Genomic DNA, 23,332 nt, shown 5'->3' with positions numbered 1-23,332 from the left:
CTCGAGCAGCGGCTGGAGGTCTCTGTTTGCCCTTCACAAGGCTCCTAGCCGGCCTTTTCTCCAAGACCCCTTCTTGTTCTCAGCTCTCCTGCCTCCCCTCTTCCGGCAACGTCATCGTCTCTGTTTGCCGGCAGCTCCCGGGGCCCTCCACGGTCTGCAGAACCCCAGAAGTGGTTTTGCCTCTAACAATGCCTGGACCGCTCTGGACACACCTCAGGACAAATGGATTTCAAAAACATTTCTCTCGAGCGGGGACTCTTCTGTGCCTGTGCGCGGCTCACGGGGCATGTGAGAGCCTTTGGGGCCGGCACACCTTTCCTCCCCACGCCTTAGGAGCCCAGAGCGCGCTGCCTCTGCGGCCTCCAGCCCCGTGCCCGCAGCTGCTCAGGCTTCCAAGTAAATAAACACGGGACAAATCGATGCCAGTGGGCTGGGATCAAAACGTGTCTCCAGCTGTTGGGAACACAGAGAGAAGCAGTTTCCTTAGAAACAGATTCCCAGGGGAAGGGGCCTCGTGGGGCCAGTCTGAGATCTTGGCGGAGGTGAACCTCACGGTTCAAGGACACGGCCCAGTGTGGCCTGAGCCACATGAGAATGGGAGCCCCTGTCTACAGGGGAAATAGTCTCTTTAGGTCTCGGGGGCCATGAAGAGAGCCAGGGGAATGAAAACACCAGTGCGGAGACATGTTTAGGAGACTTTCAGCTATCAGAGTGCTTCTGTGTAGAATGTTTAATTTATTCTCCCAACAACCCTGTGATACAGACAAAGGGGGGGCAAGATGTCCCCATTGTACAGATGAGAAAAGTAAGGTTCCCAAAGGCTAAACCACTGGCTGGGTCACCCGGCGAGGCAGTGCTCTCTGACTGCAATCTCGAAGCCAACTCTGAACTCGTTGGAGATGGAGTCTTATTTTTTTACTTTCAAAAATTCAAAGACATATTTATCGAAATACTTCAAAAGCAGATCATTCAAATCCCCCCCTTTTTTTTCCTTTTTTTTTTTTTTTGTTAAGGAGAAGGATGCTTTAGAGACAGAGGCAAACCTAAGGTTTCTTTCATGGGACAGCCTCAGCTGGTCAGGCCAGAGTGGAAATTTCCAGAAGTGAGTATTTCACATATACATTTCTAAAGCTAAAGGACATTCAGAGTCCAAAACTTGCAAGCAGATTAAAATGCATATAGCTTTCTGAAAACCTTTGCTGACGCTGGCCAGTTTTCAAACTTCTCCAGAATCCGATGGGGCCAACATGATTCACTGAATTCTTTATAAATTAAGAAGCTGTAAATTATGCATCTTTTCTTTTAAACATGTATTACTTTCCATGCTTTACAGCCAAGCCGAATAAACAGTATCACAGAGGCAGTTTCCTCTCTGGGAAAATCTCCTCCTCTCCCTGCTCTTCAAATGGAGGGTCATCCCGTGGAGGGTCGTCCAGTGAATTTGCAATAAGGTTGAGCCAGGAGGCCAACGTGACATTTTTGGGAGTTTGAAAGTGCAAACTGGTATCTCTGCAGAACATTTTACCATGAAACTTCCTAGGGCCAGGTTTTAGGCAAACGGCAAGCAGAAATCACACACGTATAACTAACTGAGTGGAAATGTCAGGCAAGAAATCCATTTGCAGGGAAATTCAGCAACTGGAAAAGAGAGTGGCTTCTGCAGGCATGAGATGCTCTCCCTCACCTGTCAATCACAATAGTTGCTTTTCCTTACTTAGCAGCCTTCATTCTTTCATTAACTAAGTTCCAGGTGCCAGGTATCTCCTTGTGTTGGCAATAAAGGAGCCTGGACTCCAGCTGGAGAAGAGTCTCCTATGCTGGGATGTACCCAAGTGCGCCTGTGCCAGCTCTGTCCCACCTTATGATACTAAAACCAAAAAAGAAGGCAGCCACCTCTGCCCTGGGCAGCCACGTTTCTGGCTCTGGACAAAGAGAAATGAGCCCAAGAGAACCATCTTTTCATGGCGTGGCTGCTAGAAGTTGAATTTGTATCCGTTCTAGCAATAATTTATTTTGAAATTATTTTTTGGTGAATATAAATGAAGCATGGTTTGGAAAGAAATAGAAGCTTCTAGAAAAATCTACTTGTTTCCAGAAAATATGGGAAATAGCTATAAGACGCTTGAATATTTGGAGGAAAAAAACAACAAAAACAACAAAAAACGTTGTAACAGCTGTGTCTTCGTAAAGACAAAATGATTTTGCTCCAAAAGCATAGGACTTGGCCCAGCCCAGTTCACTTCTCCCTTTACTATCCAGGAAGTAAAGCATCAGATCCCAGTGATCCAACCATATAGTCATGGAGTTGGGAGGCCAGGCTTCAACTTCTGGCAGGGCCTCTGACCCACCCCTAGACCCAGGCTCCAGTCCTACACCTGTGAAACAAGAGTTTCCTCATGACCTCCAGGGACCCTGCAAATCCTATGATCCCTTTACCCTTTCCTACTTTCTTCCAAATCACCCAGCATCACAAGATGATATTATTTTACCCCCTGGGCAGGCTCACAGGCCCTGGCCCTCTCTCAGCTGTATGCTAAGCAGCGTTACAAGGCTCAGGGCCAGGAGCAGAACTGCCTGATTTTTGGCAACTGGATAAAGCAAGTGGCTTTGAGCGCTGAGATCTGGAATAACGTGGGTACAGCAGTAGCCCCCTTTTGGGCCGGTCCCCGTGACTCTGTGTGCGTGTAGGGTTCAGGGAGAGGCCTCATCACACAGCCCCGGTGGGGGGGGGGGGCTGCCACGCCTGACACCTCGGGTGTGGGTTCCCCCTGTGCATCCCCTCTCGGCCCTCGCCCCCAGGGGAGGGCCTAGTGGAGGGGCCCGCGGTCCCCTCACAGCTGCCCTACACCCTACCGAGACACAAACAACACCCTCTTTTGAGTCAAACAACTGACCACCAGGGCTTGCCAAAATGAGGACAGGCTCTGAAAGGGGGCAGTTTTATTTCAAGGGTTTAATGGACCAAGGAGATGAAATAAAAAGTTTCAGCTATTAAAAAAAAAAAGGCAAAAGACCGTCTTCTTTCAAATAAACAAACTATCCTTTGAACAAGAAAAGAGTCTTCTAACTGGGTCAGGCAGGGGTCGGGTCATGAAGGAGTCACGTGTCCCTTGGGCTCCCCTTTCTATTCCATGCTCCCCTGATTTCTCCCTCTGCTGCTTTGGGGAGCCCAGTGTTCTCCTGCTGGGGCCCTGCCAAGGAATGACATGAGCTCATCGGACCTAGGCCCTTCCCAGGACACGGCGCTTACATTGGGAAAGGGGGCCCCTGCAAATCTCTAAGGGTAGAATTCCAGGCCGGGAAATTTCCCCAGAATCTCTCAAATCACACCATAAAGGCAGCTCCCTCCCCTTCAAACATAGAAGATTTGCCTCCACTACCAACTTTCAATACTCTGTGGGTTTTTTTAAAAAAAAAATCTAAACCATGATTTTTTTTCTCTCCTGTTTACAACTTCTCTGGCTAATGATTACGACTTACCGTGTGTGAATGTGTCAAGACTTATGTGATGGGCAATGATTTCTAGGACAGCAAAAAGATAACAGGGTAGAAAAACCTAGAGAACTGCCCTCAACTTCCATATTATTATGTGTTTGTTTTTTAGTAAGTAGAATGCTATTTAGGCCTCCAATATTTTAACCCCTCTTCTGGGTGCCAGGAACATAGATGGAACTCTATCTATGTTGGGAGGACAGGAGAGAAGTTAAGACATGATCTCATCCAGAGAAATGATATAACCAGCACAGAAGTCTGTGAGAGCACAGAGGAAGAACATCAGGACCTCCCCGTACAGCTGTGTAGCTTGTGCACTGCATAACTCTGGGGTCGCCATCCAACAAACTCCATTTTCAATAGAACCGTGTGGGCACTTTGAGTGTGAGGAGTCTTGTGAGACTTGCAGGGAAAGCATCCAGGGATCTGCCAGATAAGGTCTAGAGCAGGAGGGAGGTCCTGACTCCTAGAAAGTCGGGGGAGAACTGCTGAGAATGTCTGAAGGCTGATGGGACGACATACCCCCGCTGGGAGAAGGGCTCAGGCTTTCTCATGGAGATTCAGGAGAAGGAATCACTGATGAAGGTGTGTTCCATTTGGGGTCATTCATGTTATTTCCCAGCTCACTTAGAGAAACTGGAGGGACCCACAGGGCTGTACAAGATCCGTTGTCTCCAAACCTTACCTCTCTGAATTCTCCACCTGCCACTCTCCTGGCCCCACTGCTCACTCTGCACCAGCCACACGGCTCTCCTTGCTGATCTCTGAATGAGCCACACATGCACCCACTGCAGGGGCCCCATGACAGAAAAGGCTGGTTTCTCCCTTTGCTTCTTTCCTGTTCCCATTCTTGCTAGGACCTGCACTCCTTCCCTCCACATGCCTTACCTTCATGTATGTCCTCCCTGTAAGGGACAAAGAGATAATGACATCTTTGGAGTTTTCCAGATATCTAAGGAATGACCACACAGAGGCATCACGTGCCTATTCCAGACTACTGCTGCTAGATATCTCCACACCAGGACTACTGGCTTCGGGGAATGAATGACTGATGAAGGACCCCTGGACCCTGTCCTTGTTCTGACCAGCTCCTGGAGGTCTGAGAGGACACATGCACCAGACCATAATTGCCAATAAAAAACCCAGACTCCAAGCAAAGACAAAGACCTCCTCTTTCCTTTCCAAGTCTCCCAGTTGCTCTCTCTAGGTCTCTTTCTCTCTGTATCTCCAATAAATTCTGTTTTCACCTCCTGCTGGCTCGCATTTGATTTCCATCCTGCATCAAGCCAAGGACCCTCTTGGCTGGTCCTGCGGGATCCCCGCTCTGGCCTGCCTAGCTCACTGCTAAGTGGTTCTATACCCTGAAAATGTACTTGTCACAAAATAAAAAATATGTAGCCATATTCGTAACATGGAGTTTAAAGAAAAAGATAAGAGTTTTTACCAATAAAATTTTGAAAAAAAGTAAAAGCCACTTTAAAAATATTTCATTAAAGCAATACGTAGTTGAATATATCCTGAATGGGGAGGGACAAGGCTTAGTTTCGGGTCTTGGCCCATCTATGAGTGAGCTGCTTTGCACCAGAGAAGACACAACCTCCACGCATCTCAGTTTTCTCAACTCCACTCACGGATTTTAAGACATGAAAGTGATATCATCCAAAATGTTCCCATCCTCCAAACACATACTCTTATTACATTTTTAAAAATTAAGAGAAGTTTGGTCATTGGCTGGACCTGTGAGGAACGACACTTGTCCTTAGCTACCAGGACGCTCTGTGGCCTTGGCAGCGGTGGGCTCAGACTCTGCATCACTCTCCCGTCCTGGGAACAGAGTTGCACGGACCCCTCATTCCTTTCTGCTCCTTCTGCTTGTGCCCGACAGCCCAGGATGGGTCTGGGTGACCCCAACAGGCTCCCTCAGACACACAGACCAGGATTTCTGCTTTCTGGCCATGGGCTCTCAGCTACTCAGCAAGCTTTTGTCAATCTGGGTCACAAGCAGATGAGAAATGTATTTTGGCGCTGGTGCTGGGGGAAAGATGCATCATTTGGCCCTCCGTTTTCGTTTCCAACTCTGCACTGTGGAAACAACTCCTGGGGTCAAAGTTCACATCCCCACGGAGCTGAGGGTCCCCAAACAAAGCCCAGAAAGATTAGATAGTTTTGCCAAGACGGCGTGATTCTGTTGTGCTGTGGCGACAAGAACCCGGACTTGACATCGGACCACCTGTAAACTAGTCACGCGTGTGCCCACATCCTTTATGGAATTGCAGGGTCTCCTCTGAAAACACCCCTCTCTCAGAGGAAACACTTTGTGGCCCTCTAAGAGAGACTCCTAAACACATCTAAATGACAACAGCACAGGTCAGGACCTCCGAGGAAAGGTTCTTCCTTCTCTAGGATCTAAAATCTAGCACTAAAGACAAACCACGAAAAACACGATTAGAAAGTCATTTGAGAAGATGTTCACCAGGATCTGGGTCATCTGGGACAATTAGCTTTTCATTGGCAAAAACTTCGTCCCCAAGGAGGGTGCCACGGAAATGCCACGGGGACGCCATGGGGAAGGAGGAGAGGGAGAGCTCCCCGGCCTCCAGGGCCACTCCCGGGGCAGGGGAGGGACCGCTGCTCGGATGCGACAGGACTTACCAGGTAGCGCTCCTCCTGCCTCATGCTGGGGGTGCGGATCATGTGATTCTGTTCCCCTCTCCAGTCTCCAAATCGACGGAAAAAATAGTTAGATAAAAACCGGTTGACGGGGTCTCTAATGATGTTGATGTAGACAGGCTGGTCTCCTCCAAACCTAACACACGCACACAAACATGGAGCTGTTACAACCCATCCCTTCTGGAGGAAAAGAAAGCCCGCTTAGACACTGTTTCCCCTCCAGTTCACATTTTATCACGCGAGGACCCCAGCTGCTAAGGTACCAGTGCACAACGTCAGCAGCGAGCGGTGCTTCCCGATGGGCGGTTTGTTATGTGCCGGCAACGTCCGTGCACGTGGCCGCTGGGAGGCTGGCAGGACTGTCAGCCGCACGGCTCTGCGCCAGCGCCTGCATTCGTCAGCAGGGACGTGGGGACGCTGTCTTGTTTTCTCACTAGGCTGTGGGCTCCCGGGGGCCGGGGCGCGGGGTGGGGTTTTGTATTCCCAGGGCCTGGCACACGCACACTGCCAGGGCTTGGCCCTCCCAGAATGTTTGGTAAATCCTGATTTCCTCGCTGGCTGAGACGGTGCTTTATTCTCACATTCTGGTTCAAACAGTCTCAGGTGAGGTGCTCTCCAGGAAGTGGGTAATATTAGCCAACATTTATTAAACACACACAACATTTATTAAGTCACTTTGTTGTAAACACCTTTTGTGACCACCTCACAGAAGCCTCACAACATGTCCGTGGGGTAGAAAGCATAATCCTCCTCACTGACACGGGGGCAGGGACAGCGTGAGCAGTTTGTGGCTGAGCCGGGCTATGAACCCGGGCAGTCTGGCTCCGGGAACTGTGCTCTGAACCACGGAGAGAAGATTCCAGAGTTGAGAAAATTAATAATGTGAGGGACATGTGAACACAGCAGAAATCAATGTAATTATCCTCAAGTGATGGCGAGTGGTTTTAGATAAAAATAAAACAAATATCTAGGTGTTCCATTTTAATGCCTTCCACAAAGGGGCTGGAGCAATGCTCTGAATGCTAGCCTAAGGGCAAGGCCTTCCCAAGGCAAAAGGATTAGGTTGGCTGACTTGTGCTTAAGGATTCCTCCCCTTTCTCTTCAACCCGCCTGAAAACAGTTAACCCGGAGGAGACTGGGAGAACACTCCAGGCTCTGGACAGAGGTCTTGCTCTGAAGGACCCACAGGCTCCTTTTACCCTGTGACCCCATGACCTTCTGATGAAGATGCCTTGACATTCTGTCAGGGGTCAGAAGGAGTTCAGAGAAAAACGGACATGAGCCTCCCACCTCTCTTCAGCTGGCAGACTCTGTCACCTTTCAAAACCCAGCCCAGAGTCAGTCGCATCCCTCAGCAAGTCAGTCCCATGCTGTGTCCGTCCCTCTCTCCAGCACTGTGTGTCCAGGTCTGCCTCTCCCATCAGACTGCCTCCTAGAGTGGGGAATGAGGTCACTTAGCATGGTGCGTGGCACACAGCAGGTGCTCAACCCATGAAGACGTGACTGCCTGGGCATCTGCTTCTAAGTTGGCAAGTTTCTGCTGCTATCACAGGGCTCTGCTGTAGAGAAAAGTGGACCTAACACGCCACCGATCCTTTTCTGTGTATTCACGCACATAATGTCATCCTCAGCTTCTCTGCATTTTGAAAGCGAACCTTCAGAGAGAAGAATCCAAAGGGACAAAAAAGAAGCGACTCTTCAGGGGCGGAATTTCAGGCACCAGGATGCATGAATGACATTCTGGACTCCTGGATGACTCCACCTTGGAAAGCACGCTGCTCGCGCGCCAGGTGAGCCATGCCGGTAGGAATCCTGTCAGCTCCCAGATGTATGCAGGTGACATCCACGTAGCCGCACGCGCAGGGCAGCTCGCTAGTCCCCGAAGTCAGCTGTGCCAAGCCGGCTAGCCGCTGGCATCCCGCGTGGATCCTCCTCTTTTTAATTACACTGAGTCTGTATCTATGCTAAGCAGCAACTACGTAATAAAGCTACGGATCAGGAAGACAAAGCTTGCGGGCCAAACGTGAATGCAGTGAAACCCTCAGCTACATCACGCTTTGGAAAACCTCTCTCTACTTCTATGTTCATGTGAAGAATGACCATCACCGCTAACTGGCAGAACTCTCCAATCATGTGAATCAATGCACAGCTTCCCATGGTGAGATAGTTCTCAGTCTGGCCACAGGCATCTTCCGCGTAGGGCTGTAGACGTGAGGACTGACAAGGCTCCTCGAGCCTGGGTGACTCGCTCCCAGGAGCACGCGGTAGCCCAATGCAAGATTTCCAGAATAATTTTCCCAAACAGAAGTTTTAGATGGCTTAGGAATTTATTGTTAAGTATCAGATAATATAATAGCCACTCTCTTGAAATTTTGAACAGTAGAGAGATGTCTGATATATATCTCCCCCCTTCCAGAAATCGAGAGTAATAATGGTTTCAGGCTGCAGGCCCCAGGCCTTTTTCTAGGACACACAGGTCCCTCCCAAACGGGCGAATTTGGGATGGTGTGCCAGTCACATGAAAGAGGCCAGAATATCACCGTGTGTCCCAGGGAAACAAATTTCCCCCCTCATCCCACCCTCTCTCAAAGTCAATTTCTCCTCCTTCCATACTTCTTAGTTGTAGTTAGAATTCCTGGTCACCCTTAGAAGGTCTCTTGATCTCCTGAACCTACTGCCACTGCTTGTATGAGAGAGAGAGAGAGAGACAGAGAATGCTTTGCACCCCCACCCAATCTCACACAGCACAACCCTCTGCCTTATGTTTCAACTCTGAAGAGAACATTTCCAGAGCCTCCAGGTAAAGCCCATCCTGTCAGCCAACCTGACAGTTGAGGAGTCTCTGGTACACCCAGCCAAAATTCCTAATCTTCCTTCATGCGCATTTCCTTTTGTTTGACCCACTCAACATAAAGAATTGGCTTCTCTTCATGGTTTCTTGGTTGGTTGGTTGGTTTTGTTTTTTACAACTTTTAGCCTTTTCAGCTTCAATTTTAATTCCTTTAAATTCTTTTGTGTGTGTTTCTTCTTGAAAATTCCTTTAGCAGTTGTCTTCACACTTCCTTCCTTTTATTTTTTAATCTGTACTTCTAATTTGGTCTTTATGAAACTCTAAACAGTTGTGCTGACAACAACTGAGGATAGGCTCTGTGCTGTGCCTGCCCACGAGAGCCCAGGAGTCAGGCCATATTTTCTTTTTCTCTTAACAGCACACACTCTTGTCCTTCGGTCACAACAGCTACTTTTGAAGCTGTCTTTTAAGTCATCCTAAAATAGCAGGTATTTTCAATTTCTTTGACTTTTGTTCATACGTCCTATTTATCAACTCTTTAATCACCCCTGTGGGTCTCCTTCTGACCCTCTGCAAATTTATCATGTTCTTTCTATTTTTGTTTTTTGATGAGAAGATGAAGATCCAAAGCAGGATGTAATCCTCTAGGAATAATAACGACATGGTTCTCATTTTTTCTCATGCATTCCTAAATATCTCATTCTGAGGATTTTCTTCCATATCTGCCCCATACTGCTACTTAATCAATTAACCCACAACATCAGCTTTTCTCCAATAGCTATGTAAAGCGTGTGGGTAAGAGTTCTAGGTACACTTTCATCAAATTGCTGGTGATATTCTGCCTAGAATATTACTGCATATAGTAAACAATAAGACTTATGACCAAAATTATTCTAGGGAATTAAGACCGTTTTGTCCTCCCACTATAGTACAGTTTTCTAGGGCTGGAAACACCTTTTGAAAGTACGTCTTTTTTTAAATTATGGTAAAATATACATAACATAAAATTTTTAAGTGTACAATTCAGTGATAGTAAGCACATTCACACTGTTGTGCAACCCTCACCACCATCCATTCCCAGAACTTTCTCATCATCCCAAACCGAAGCTCTATATTCCCCTCCTCTTGGCCCCTGGCAATTTCCATTCTACTGAAAGTATATCTTCTTTTCACCTCTAGCCTAAAAGCAGAGGTTATCCTTGTGCTGTTACCTACATTAAAAGATGACAAGTACCCTGTGGCTAGAGGCCCAGCTTTGATCCTTGTCAGTGAGGGAGGAGACATTTTGAAGTGAGAGAAAAGCCATCATGGAAAAGGATGTGATTGTTTGGGGGGCAGGGTGAGGAGCTCCCTGCAGGAGGAAGAAGGGAGTGATACTTATTTACTGGTCCTCTGCTGGAATGGGCTGGAAGCACCTCCTTTTAGCCTCACAACCCAAGACAGTGGACACTTCAGTTCTTGGCCACGGGAACAGGACCTCCCTTCACAAAACACAAGCAGAAGAGGCTGAGCTTCCTCTGCTCCGTGGCGTGCCCTGAGGGAAGAAAGGTGGAAGCATATGCTGGTGGAAAGCAGAGACAAACTGGGATGAGGAGAGGGGCAGCTGGGACACTGGGGTTAGGCCTCCTGCTGGAGACAAGATGAGTCCACAAGGGGGAAGGTCCTTGGTGGGGTGCAGTGAGGTGGGCTCAGGGAAAGTCCGCATGATACCAATTTTCAACGGGCCCACCCAACAGGTGGTTTTACGTACCCACTAAGCAGCAGCATCCGCTGGGGGAAAGAGGAAAGTGAGGGAGAGAGCGCCATTTTCCCAAGATTGGTCAGCCAGTGTTTAAATAGCATAAAATCAAACTTCTGGGCTATGTTTAAGGAGGGAAAGAAAGTGTTCAACAACTGCTGATATCAATTTCTATCTTGACACCCTCTTCCAACTTGGAAATTTCTGTCACCATTACAAAAGACGTGCAGGGCACCGGGGCTGAAGAGGATGGCTTTGCTAATGAGAATGTCAAGTCAACATTTAGAAGTAAGCCGTGGAAACCCCACGGAATCATGGAATCAGTAAGATCGGATTTGTTTTGTCGAACAATGCCATCAGAGGGCAGCCTCTGTTCGCACCGGTAATGAAGGCCTCGCGTTAAGGGAAGAGAGAAGGTGTCCAAAACACCTCCCCTTGCACGTCGCACCCTGCCTGCTTCTCGAGTGATTGATTTATTTTTAAATGTTTTTCTTTTGCGAGTTCATGTTGGCATTGGAGCCACTACGGGAGAGAAATGAGGAAAAGCAGCAGAAGGGAAGGAGGGTGAGGGAGTCATGAATGAAAAGAGGGCTCGGAGGCTGTAGTGGGAAATTACTGAGCGCACTGACCTGTCCTGAAGTCTGCCTGGACTATTTTGACAGTGTAGTGCTCCGACACAGCCCTTCCCAGGGTCTTCCCCGAAAGATGCCGGGTGAGGGTTGAGGGGAACTCTAGGTTGGAAAGTTACTGCCTTCCCCCACCAAAACACTTAGCAAACAAACAGAAAGTGGGGGTGAAGGGAAGACAAACTGACTTGTTTGTCACAGTCTTTGCAGCATGTGGATCTGGGACGCCCTTAAAGAGAGTTCATCGATGCTGAGAGGCTGAACTTTTTCAAAAATTGTTAATTCTCTCGGTTAGCTCTGGGAACGGACACAGGAAACCAGAGTACACAGATATTAAAAATCCTCCTAAAACGTCACAACAAAGAGTAGCATCTTTTAGGCCAAGGTCATTCTAACTCAATTCTCCAGGTAGTTCAGTTGGAAAACATTTGTCTGGCTCAAAGTTTTAGGCAGTTCAAAAACCGTGTGAAAAGAGCAGTATCGTGGAAACCCTTCCGAATCCCAACCCGCCTGAAATTTCTGCTGGCTTCAGAGTTTGCTGATCCCCCCGCGGGGCACGAAGCCTTCACCGAAATCACAATGAAAACATCGGTTTGATCCGACCACTCTTGCTTTCGATGATTGAATTTATAAAACTGGATATGGTGAAATGGTCCTTCTAGGTCTAAAGTTAGGGAAAGGAAGGAACAGGGCAAGATGCCTACATGACGAATAAATGAACCAAGTCGGCTCTCTCATCGCCAAGAGCGCACAGGATAGCAGCTTGCACTACTCAGAGTGTCTGCATGTCGAGGCAAGAATGACATACTTAATGGAAAGAAAGAAAGAACGGGGGCAATTCGTTTCGGTACGATGCCGTCTGCTTCAGAAGTTCAGAGCAGTTATGTGCACAGGCTGGAGGGAGGGAGGGGAGATTTTCATTCTTTTATTCTGCTTACCAGCAGTGTCTCGCTGCATGTTAAGAATGTAAGGAAGATTAGAAGTCAAATATCAACGAAGAATATTAAGTTACAGTATCAAGTCTTCTCTTAATAACCTCATTATCTTGAACCAAGCCAACCAAATATATGACTGTCAGCAATGATCAGGGTAGGTTTTTTTAAGAGTAGCTTAATTATCTCTGTGCCTTGCACTTCAAAATATAGAACTCATTTTTAAAAGCATGGGAAAGCCCTCACACATTCCAACGTGGCGGCTTTGCACTAAGTGTGCGTAATCGTCAATACATACCTGGACTTGTCTTATTTCAAATAAAATTATTTCCCCTTAAAAAAATAAATTCCATTTTGCATATATGTAATATCCTTCTCTGAAGGAAGTGGAAGGGCTTTCCTTCATTCGTGTGTTTGGAGCATCCCTACAAGGTAGGAGTGGGCAGGAACTGTCCCTATTTTACAGATGGGAAAACAGAGACCTCCCATCTCTGCCCAGAGGTGAAAGTGCTAGCCCAGAGTCATGGCCAGTGGGAAGGTCTCAGACCCAGAGGTCCTGGCAGCCAGGCCAACACTGTTTTCTGCAGATGTGGTGTCTTCTCAAAGGTACTGACCATATTTTTCATGATTAAATCGATGAAAATGAAACACTCCTCAGCCATGAATTTAACAGTGGAGGCCATGATAAGGTATAGTTTCCATGCTGCGCTCTGCTCTGCTGACCCAATTAAGGTACTGGCTTGGGCTTGTCATTAGAGTTTTACACTGTCCTGACTCAATTATTAAAATTCGTTGCATTGCGATTTGTTTTGGTTGTAAAAATTTGACCCATGAAGCCAAGGAGAGTTAAATCATGAGGTTAGAGGATGTCAGGGGTGACGCAGAAGGAAGCTCACGAGAAAGGCAAGGGTCAGGGGGGCTGTGCTTTGGTCTCTGCAAGTCGTAAAACGCAATGCCTGAAACAGCTAACAAGACTTTGTTATCTAGTTATGTCGAATTATATGTTCTTGGCCGACTGGAAGTGAGAGGCAGGCCACATACCCCAGACAATCAAGTAACAAGCCATTCCACACATGTGGCTGGAAACACACTCAGGCTACTGAGCCACTAAGGACGCTCTGCAGGTGTCCTATATGCTTATTCCCCATCCAAGGGAACTCTGGTTATCAGGTAGGTGGGGAAATTTCAGGGGGAACCTGCTTGTAAAGATCAGGCAGCTTCTCTTTGCCGCTCTGTAACTTGCTCTGCTGATTCTCACTTTCTTTACACTTGATTTGCACAGGGCCTGGTGCACAGCAGGGAAGTCCTTTGAAAGCTAAAACTCCTCCTCCCAGCACCTAGACCCTTAGGCATCCTGGGGCTGGGCAGCTGTGCGCCAACTCCGAGCAGCTCAGGTGTGAACTCAGGAGCAGGGAACACTCAGGCCGAGCCCTGTCTTTCCCTGAGCACCAGCCTTCCTGGGTGCCTGGACCTCGGGGGTGGGGAGGCATTAGGCCAGCATTAGCTAACAGGACCTCTGCTGCTCTCTGCAGACCTGTGAGGTCCTGTTATCCCCAGGGGAACTGTAGCAGTAAGGGAAGTGCCCGTCAGATGGAGAATGCGGGAGGCCCAGGGGTCCTGGGCTGTTCAGATCTGCCCCTGGACCCAGCGCTCTGTCAGCCCACACAGACTGTCAGCACAGACTCGGGCCAGCCTGAAGAGCAGAGAGTGAATGGTGACAAGGGGACCTAGGCTAAAGGAGGAAAAGAATGCCCAGAACAGGAAATCAGCAGCTCAACAGATCAAGAGTCTAAAACCCTAAATTTGAAGATTTGCATTATGATCAGAAGGTCCCTGCAGCTGAAGAAAAAAACAAAGTTCTAAAATACCCCATCAGCATCAATCATGCAAGATTTAGAATAATCACATGGAGTGATAAAAACGTAAGCAGGGAGGCCAGTACTAGCATTTTGGATCCTACAAAATACATGACTCCACAACTAAGTGATTCCCAGAGTCCTGTGTGGGTTCAAATTGTATAAACATGTGCAATGAAATCTTTCTGTTAAAATACCCATCTCTTGCCTCTTAGTTTGTTTCAATACTTATCTGATTTTTTCTTTAAAATGGAACTATCAGGTCAGATGGCTTTGCATTAAGATTATTTCAAGTTTTCAAAAGATTTAAGATTAGTATTCTAGAAAGAAATGAAGCTTCTGTCCAAATATTTCAAATTTGGGTCCCTCCACAGCAAACATAAATGGATTAAAAAGTCCTTTCAGGGGCAATTGCACTACCTTGAAAATGAAGGTAGATTTTAAAATAATTGTGTGTTAGAAGGAGTTTAAGTACTAAAAAGAAATGAAAGAACCATTAAGCTGGAAAATATCTTACCTTGAGAAGTTGAGGAAATGAACATGTCGAGTGAATAAATAGGGCTGTTCGGCAGTACTTATATTTTTAATCAGTTCCATCTATTAAAAAAAGTACAAAATTAGCATATATAGGATCTAATTTACCAAACTATATTAAGCTAAAGGTTATGTTCCCTACTCCTTTATCCTCACTATTACCTCTTGGACCAGGGCCAAACAGCTGTGCTTGGTGCAGCACCTAGGAACTTTACGGTAGGCTTCTTGCTGAATAAAACTGCTATCCAAATTTATAGTCCTGTATTTAATTTAGTTGATTGCTACCATGAAAACAATGTGACATGTTAAGTCATTTTAACTGGAGAATTCAGTGTCTGGCTGTACTGAAATTTAAGTTAAAAAAAAAAAGTCTTTATTCCCCTCCTTTAAAAGTCAAATCAAGACAAGAGGTTAAACATTATTTTACATTTCTATAATGATATCACTGAGATCTACAGAAATATTTGAAACTGGTTCTACAGACTTTAACACTGGGAATAAAAGGAGCCAACACTTCATGATTTTCCCCTTTGACTACAAAAATGTACAAAGCAAATATTTTATAGGGAACACACAAATGCCCCAAACTTCTTGGGGTTCTGGTGGGTGGCCATCTGAAGTATTTATTTGCAGTTATCAGCAAGGCAAAGAGGAGTTTATATTTGTATGAAGCAACGTTTATGGTCTTCTGGAACATGTCATGATACGGAAAATGTTTAGTAAAATCTGTTAGAAATTCCAAGCATTCTTACGACTCCCTGACTTCCTGAATTCCACTTTCCTTAGAGTTTCTAATTGGCCCCATCAATACTGACACACAGTGGAATTTTTTAAGAGCACACTGAGAATTGCCACTTTGGATGGATATCAGAAGTGCAGCATCTCTTAGGAACTAGAAAACTGGAAACAAAGGCAGGCGTTCGTGTGTTAGCCATACTCAGGGCAACAACAGTAAAATCAGAGTCTGGAAATCCAGGACAGAGACCCCGGCTCTGCCTTGGTCTCTCATGTCCCATCAGGGCTGACATGCACAGAAATGCTCAATAAATATTTGTTGAATGAACGAATGCCAACTAGCACCTGCATTACAGATTGTTACACTAGGACCTCAGTGTCTAATGCCTTTAATTAGATATTCATGCTTACCATGGTTGTTTAAAGAAATGAAATTGTATTTTAAAAGTAAATGACTTGTGGTTCATAACCTTGTGCTCTGTTCATCAGTGGCAGGCATGGGTAAACAATGGTCTGCATGTCCCTCAGCCGAGCTAAAAGGAAACTGAATCTTACCTCTTTATCTGCTGTTTATCCTCTACGTACCATCCGCCCCCTGCACCCCCCCCCCCCCCAGCATATCCCAGCGCTTGTTTTTGGCACTAGAACTTCCTGCTTGGTCACATTGCAAATTTTCATTTTCGATGGATCTACCAACTAGAATTACAGATTTAGAAGCACAACCAAAGACATCTGAGGATGTCTGCTTAGAAACATAACACTTCACTGTGGGTGTGTTAATATAAAGACCACTTAATGCTTTAATCTCTAGATTATTTTTATTCAACTATGTCTCTGCACTATATGAGTAATATGAGAAAGCCCCCTGGTATTGTACAGGAAGGCTGGAAGAACAGGTCAGAAGAAAAACTGCTTCTTTCACATTTTCAACATTATATTATGTTCTCTAAACACATGTCAATGTGTTAAATTGAATGGAAGAACAGTAGTGGTTAGATTTGGAGAACAGTGTCATAATAGTCATAAAGTTGTCTATTTCACAGGGAGAAATGGATTAGCAGTGACAGTGCGTAACTCTTTCTCCACGTACCTTTAAACATAGAAGAAAAGTACTAAGGCTCATGTTTATTGCATTAGTAGAGTGAAGGCGGAGAGCATATCCCGCTCTCGTACCTTCCGTCGCTGCACACAAATAGTGAAGCCACTTACAAAGCACCGCTAGCACAGGTTAAAGGCATTACCGTCAAAGTGTCCCTTGATTGTCGTCACAAATACTAAGACCTTCCCCAGGTCTCAAGGCAGGCAGTGGTCTTCTGCATGCCTGCTGCCCTTCCCCAGAGTTCGCTCCTGGCCCTCTCACTGTTGCCAGCAGCCTGCCTTTTCTCTTGCCCAAGTCTTACCCACATGTCATCATGAGTGATGATGATGCTACCTAATTCATCTCAGAAACCACCTGTCCTCTTCCTTGGCCCATGCAGGATCGTTGCTGGCCTTTACTGTGACTCCGCTGCCTACATTCATTCACCATTCACTCGTTCAGCATTTACTGAGCACTTACTAGGCCCTGGAGATCAAAACTTAAGTAAGGTGAGAGGGAAGGCACAGAAACACAAGACAGTGGAGTGTCCCCAAATCCACAATGGCCCAAACCACACTCTTGGTCCTCGTCCATCTTTAGTCCTCAACCAGCGTACTCCATCTCCGGGGCGTGTGGTCCTGGTTAATGGTACTATCCCTATTTTTACATCTGATCTGGGTCTTTCCTGACTTTTATACTTAATCACTTGTGGAGTCATGTTGAGTCTACCTTTCCTCTCACCCTCCACTGACGTTCAAGATGTCCCGTGGACAGCCAAACCAGACCTCTCTTTGTTTCTTCCTCACACTGTGTCCAAGCCTGACTATGTCCAAGCTGAGGCCCAAGCTTCCTCTTCTGGGATGTTCTTCCTCTTTCCTCTACATGTCCAAACCCTAACCACCTTTACATCTTGCTAAAATGCCTGCCTCTTTCAAAGCAGCCTTCCTGGATCTCCCTTCATTCAACACCCACTGATTTCCAACTCCGTGTCAGGCAATGTATCATTTGGGGTCATGGCTATAGAGATAAAAGACTTGGCTCTTGCTCTCAGGAAGCTCAAGGTCTTGTGGGCGAGGTGGACTGGCAGGCAAGTCTCACTGTGCAATAACCACCATGGGGTAGCACGCACAGCGGTGAGGCATCAATCTCTGCCCGCAGGTACAGAGTAGCGTTTCCCCAAGGAGGCGCTCCCGAGCGGTCTGCAAGGACCCACAGGAATTGCCAAGTGAAGAAAGGGACCCGCAGCATTGCAGGCAGTGTGAACAGGAGATGCCAAGGACAAGACCCCAAATGACCTGGATGTTAAAACTGCCAGGAGTTCTGTGTGCTAGAGGTCAGGTGTGGGATCTGCCAGGCAGCAGCTATCACTAGACGGGAAGTTAGGAGCGGGGTCATTGAGGACCCTGGAGGTCACGTGAGGAATTTTGATACGGATGCTATGGGCAATCCGGAGTCAGAAAGGGCTTTTTTTTTTTTTTTTTTCCTTCCAGATCTGAGATTGGGGTGGAGAATGTGAAGATGGGAAGGATTAGAGACAGACAGTTAGCTAGGAATGGGGCAATAATCCCCATAGGACATGATCGGAGCATGAGCTAAAACAGTGCTTCCTGGCGTGGCCCCCAGACCAGCAGCATCAGCAACAACTGGGGTGGCAACCTGCTAGAAATGCAAATTCTCAGGCCCCACTCCAACCAAGGGAATTAGAAGAAACTCTGGGGGTGGGGGCCCTCAATCTGTGTTTTAACAAGGCCTCCACGGGATTCTAAGGGACTGAGGTTTGAGAACCACGGAAGGAAGTCACTGAAAGTGAGGACAGATAAGGAGGTTTCTTGGACATTAAAGAGGGAGGATCCTCTCAGGCCTGTGGCCAGGTGGCCGCAGAAGGGAAAGAGGGAGTGGTCGAGAGAGCTTCCCAGAGCCCTGGCAGGATCTGATTGCAGGCTGCTGCCCACTCATGAGGACAGGGAATGCTGTGCAGGAACTGGTCTGGCTGCAGAAGTGAGGCCAAATGGGTTTGGTTTTGATCGTCTTTGGCTTGAAATCCCATCGTCTTCTTTGATCTCCCACAGTGCTTTGAGGATCTTCTAGAATGCCCACTTTTTACATTACATCATAGTAGAGTTTGTGCGCTAGTTTTGAACCAGACTGTAAGGCCCTTGAGGGTCGAGGCTGGGCTCTAATTACTTCTCCAGAAAGCCTTGCATAGACCACATACCTCATAACTGCTTACGGTGTGAAGACACCCTCTTCAGAAAGACTTTTTTGGAGTCAAGAAACGTTCACTGAAGACAGAATTCTCTCTCAGGTGATGCGGTTAGCCTTTCTGGGACAAACCTGTCCATTCATCACCCTGGGGTGACATCTAAGACATAGCAACACTACACGATCATTTCCTGAGTGGTTTCTGGGCTACGCACTGGACCCAGAAGCTCTTTCTTCACATGCTCTCATTCGTCCTCAAATGACTCCACAGATTAAGTATTATTATCTACACTTTACAGATTAGGAAACTGAGGCACAGAAAGGCTTCAGAGATCGTGGTCTCCAGACTCCAGAAATCCTGTCTCTATCGCTGAGCTGCAATCTTCTCACCGTTCCTGATGCTTTGTGATCTATACATAACCTCTTAAAATGGGAGGAAGAGGTTGGTTAGCAAAATAACTCCAGAGACTAAAGAGGGTTTATGGGAATATAAATTTTCTACCTTTCATGTGATATGCTGAAAAACTGAAAGTTATAGCAGGTGGAAAAGCATTAAAAATAATAAAATATGAAAGCATTAAAATATCAGAGAGAATACATATATATTTTTAAAGTTCTAGGTGGGAAAACAGTATATTTTAACAAAAACAGGAATGGGTTTAAAATTACTGGGGGGAAAAACGCTATGGAATGGAATATATCTAAAGGAAGAAGTTAAGCCACAGTGCATCTGAGAATGAAAACGAATTGAGGTTTTAAAAAAAAGGTAAGAATCAAACGGAATTTATAATGCAGAGGATCTGTGAGGAAGGGATTTTGAATCTTTTGTTTTCCATCTAACTGGCTGGGATGGTAGAGCAGAAAACCTTTACCTGCAGTTCTACAAGCACAGCTATTAGTGAAAGACTTCACTCCCAACATCTTTAGAAAATGCTTGTCAGCGGTAATTGACAGAGTCCTGACCCCACTCTGGTCTGAATTCTCATGTCCCTTGTGAGCAACTAGAGGCCTTATACTTTTGCAAAACATCTTAATGAAAGAAAAGACATGTTTTTAACACATCAAAGCCATATAAGGAGTTGCTCAGAGGAGAACTCTGTGGCCCTTTAACCTCAGAGACTGGGAGGATAGCTCCAGGCTCGGGTTACCTTTCCCTTTTCCTCCTGCCTGCGGGGAAGCCTTTCTAGCAAGAGGCAGGATGGCCTTCCTACCTTCCTCTCGCCCCCCACAAAAGCCTGCAATGTAGACTAAGTCCACTAGGGGGAGCAATGACACGAACAAGCCAAAGAGGCTGGGTCTGAATAGCAGAGAAAATCAATCTTGCTGCTATAATTGGAAGGACAGAAGAAAACATTGTAATTTTGGGGGCCTTGTTCCTTCTTCCAATGGTTACCTTTTCTTTCTACTGAGTTTCCATTTAGCAGACTCAGCTTTTGTCTGCAGAAATCCAAGATAAGTTGGGTAAATTCATCCCTCCCGTGACCTGGAGATAGATAGTCCGCTAATCTTGTTGATTGGATTCCAAGGTCCGGCCGGAGCAGCTCTGATGCCTGTGGGCACTGTCGCTACTACTATAAAGTCAGGAAACTCTGAGGGTCATTCTGCAGAGACTTTTCCAGATGCGTCTCAAGCAAGGGAAGCATTCCTGGGATAAACATGCAGGCTCCCAAGGAGACCACCACTCAATACCTCAGAGGAAACATGATGGCTTCAGAGGTTTGAGAGACTCTCAGGTGAAAAAGGAATTTTTCTTGCTTACTGGAGGGTTCACTTTAATAAAATGACAACTTTCTAAATAATTAGAGCCTTTCATGCAATGATCCTTCACTAGAATTGTGCATGAAGACCTCTTTGGAAATTTTTTTCCTGCCAAAGATACAAATAACAGGGCTCTACCCTTAAGAGTCTAACTCAGTATTTTGTAGTAGGTAGGACCAGGAAACATGCGTCATGAAGAAGCTCCCAAGAAGATTTTGATGCTTGTCATGACTAAGAACGGCTTATTTAATGGCTTTCCCACTGCCCACTGAATAAAGTTCCACCTCCCTAGCCTGGCATTCAGTGTTCTCTTGGATTTGACCCCAGTTCCCTTTCAAGTCTCATTCTCCCCTATTCTTCTTGAACACTTGCTCCTTCGCATAAAATGGGGTGGTAACACCTTCCTAATAATGTCGAAGAAAGGACTAGAAAAAAGGTACACAAACATCTAGCGTGCAATCGGGGCTCAATATACAGCGTTATTAGTAAGTCCTCCATAAATATTCACCCAAATGAATGAAGACACAATAGCGAGACCGGCTCTGGAACGGAGCAAGTGAACCTTTGTTAATAAACAGAGGCCAGATGCCCCTGCCGTAGGGAAACCTGGAAGGAGCCCCCGTGGCCTCTAGACCACCTCCAAATCCAACATGGTCTCTGCAGGTGAGTTTTCCTTTTTGGAGTTGCAATGCTACATTGTCACGGTCACGCTTAGAGCTTGCACTGGCGAGAGCAAGGCAAAGGGGAGTTTCAAACATGGTGAAGTAATTCTGTTTTTGACCAAGAAGCGAAAGCAGTCCAGAGCGCACGGGCACAGGGTCTCTGTCTCCTCCACCCCTTGAATACTTTTCAAGGTTTGGATAATTTGAATAGCTGTTGAAGAGAGTCAAAGCAGATGTGAAGTTTATAGTGAAAGAGTAGCCTTTCCTGGCATGATTGGCAGAAGCGACTGAAGAGGCTGGTGCAGCATTTTCCAGGCTGGGAGTGGGAGTTCTGTGGGATGTATGCCACAGCCACAAGCGCTCAGAAAGCCTCCCCTGGCCAAGTAAGACTGGGAAACTCTAGGAGCAAGCCGATTCAATAGATTGTTAATTTGGTTTTTAATTGAAAGAACTCTCAGTCTTTAAAATGTGAACAATTGATATAAATCTCCCAGAGGGGGGACCTGGGGATGGGGGAGCGCATTCCCTAAGTTTATTTAACCATGGTATTTTCTTTAAAACAAATTTTTTTTTCAGTGCCTCAGGGGACTAAGATTTTCAGGAACCCACTTAGGGAAATGCTGATGTGAGAGTTTTGACAGGATTCCTAACCCTATATGACGTTTCAGTAAAAAAAAGTACAAAGTTTTCTGGACTTCACCCTAGAATCTCCAGGAGAAGGGCCATTGCAACTCTGTGTTTCAAAGGCTCTGCTGGAGATTCTGCTGTGTAGCCAGAATGGAAAGCCACTGCATTGGGAGAATGGCTTTGGATTCTAGAAGACCCAGGTTCAAGTCCAAGCAGCACAGGCATTCTATTCTATTTCATTGGTAAAGTGACTTAATCTGGTTGTCTTAATTTTCCCAGCCATAAAATGAAGAATTATACCCATTCATTGGTATAATGTTCGGTCCAAAAGAATGAAATGAAGTAATGAAGTAAAATAATTAGCATGTGGCAAGTGCCATTTCCAATGTGCAATTCTCAGTAGCTCTGACATAAATAAAAATAGTGAAATTATTTGCTTTCTCGATCTCTTTGTTTGTATCTAACAGTTTTTGCCCCTCTCCCATAAGAATGAAATAACTTTGAATCCTTTATATCTGTGATGTGCCCGTGGTGCGTGAAGGTCTGACCTTCATTGTACTCGGAGCCATGATCTGAAATAGGGTCAGACCATTAACAAAGATGGTTACGAGTTTTTTTGCGATAACCCTAATGTCTTCTGGAAAATAGTTCCCTATCTTTTAAATTGTATATAATCTCCATTTTCTGATTTTCTAAGAGATTATCTAAACCAGCCCAAGAAACTGAAATCAGGTTTCAGGGTATAAATGAGATGATGTTCTCACGGGCTTGCATCCTATGCCCCGAAAATGTCCAGCATTTGGCCAGCAGCAGGTGTCCACACTCTTCCATTGAGGTAGAGTTTTAAAAATATAAACATCAATGGTCTTTCTGTTTCTATAAGGGCAGATGTAATGGGATTTTTATTGGTATTGTAACATTTGGTGTCCTTGTGCTCCCTTTCCTTTTTAATAATCCCTTCAGTGTCTTATTCCATTAAATAGACTTAGTTAAACTTATTACTCTGCACTCGCGGAGTGTGTGTGTATGTGTGTGTGTAATGACAACTATCCTCCAGGGAGAAATGTATGCATGAATTTGACTCTGGCCAAGAGAAGTGCCTTTGTGTATGAATGGAATGGTATAGATAATTCCACTCTTATGAGTGGATACTATTCCAAAGTTCATTTGTAAGTCAGTAGTTGGGAACTTGGAACACATTTTCTCATAAAAGAAACGTTCTACATGGTGGAGAGAGACTGGGCCAGCCCACAAGGGCCTGTTTAACTCATGCTGCACCTGAAGTGGGATTGTTATTAACTATGGGGAACAGTGTTTCCATGGGAACATGTCAGAGCGCCCCAGCTTAAAGGTTGAGAATCACTGACTGTAAAATGTTAACTCATCTCCGAAATCACATCTTCCTTTTTCCTTTAATAAATTACCGAGCAGAGGAGCTATTCTTACTGCAAATTATTTCTTGAATATATTAGGTTAAAATAATATTTTTTCCTCCACTTGCTTTATGCGCTCTGTAACTTGAGCACAAGGGATGCATATAACAGGGGAAAGAGCTCCTTGAAGCTCTCTCGAGCTTCTTGAAACTTGGGTCCTCTCTGTAGCAGTCAGCTAGCTACAGAGAGGCAGCTGTC

General features: G+C 45.9%; 1 protein-coding gene across 7 annotated transcripts in view; it reads right to left on the bottom strand.

Annotated features, from left to right (window-relative positions):
• Window positions 1-23,332, bottom strand: part of UST (uronyl 2-sulfotransferase) — a 299,636-nt gene that overhangs the window by 106,679 nt on the left and 169,625 nt on the right. For all 7 annotated transcript variants that reach the window (XM_087865574.1, XM_087865573.1, XM_045805312.2 and 4 more), the window contains exons 4-5: window positions 14,623-14,702; window positions 6,145-6,298 (exon numbers count right to left, since the gene is read on the bottom strand). In XM_087865574.1, coding sequence (XP_087721700.1) covers window positions 6,145-6,298; window positions 14,623-14,702 — 234 coding nt within the window. The remainder of the gene's footprint in view (window positions 1-6,144; window positions 6,299-14,622; window positions 14,703-23,332) is intronic.

Source organism: Ursus americanus, chromosome 11 (assembly GCF_024610735.1).
Source record: "Ursus americanus isolate L20-20 chromosome 11, mUrsAme1.1.p, whole genome shotgun sequence".
Lineage (NCBI taxonomy): Eukaryota > Metazoa > Chordata > Mammalia > Carnivora > Ursidae > Ursus > Ursus americanus.
Note: the sequence above shows the minus strand (reverse complement) of the source record. Positions and strands in the feature narration are given on the sequence as shown.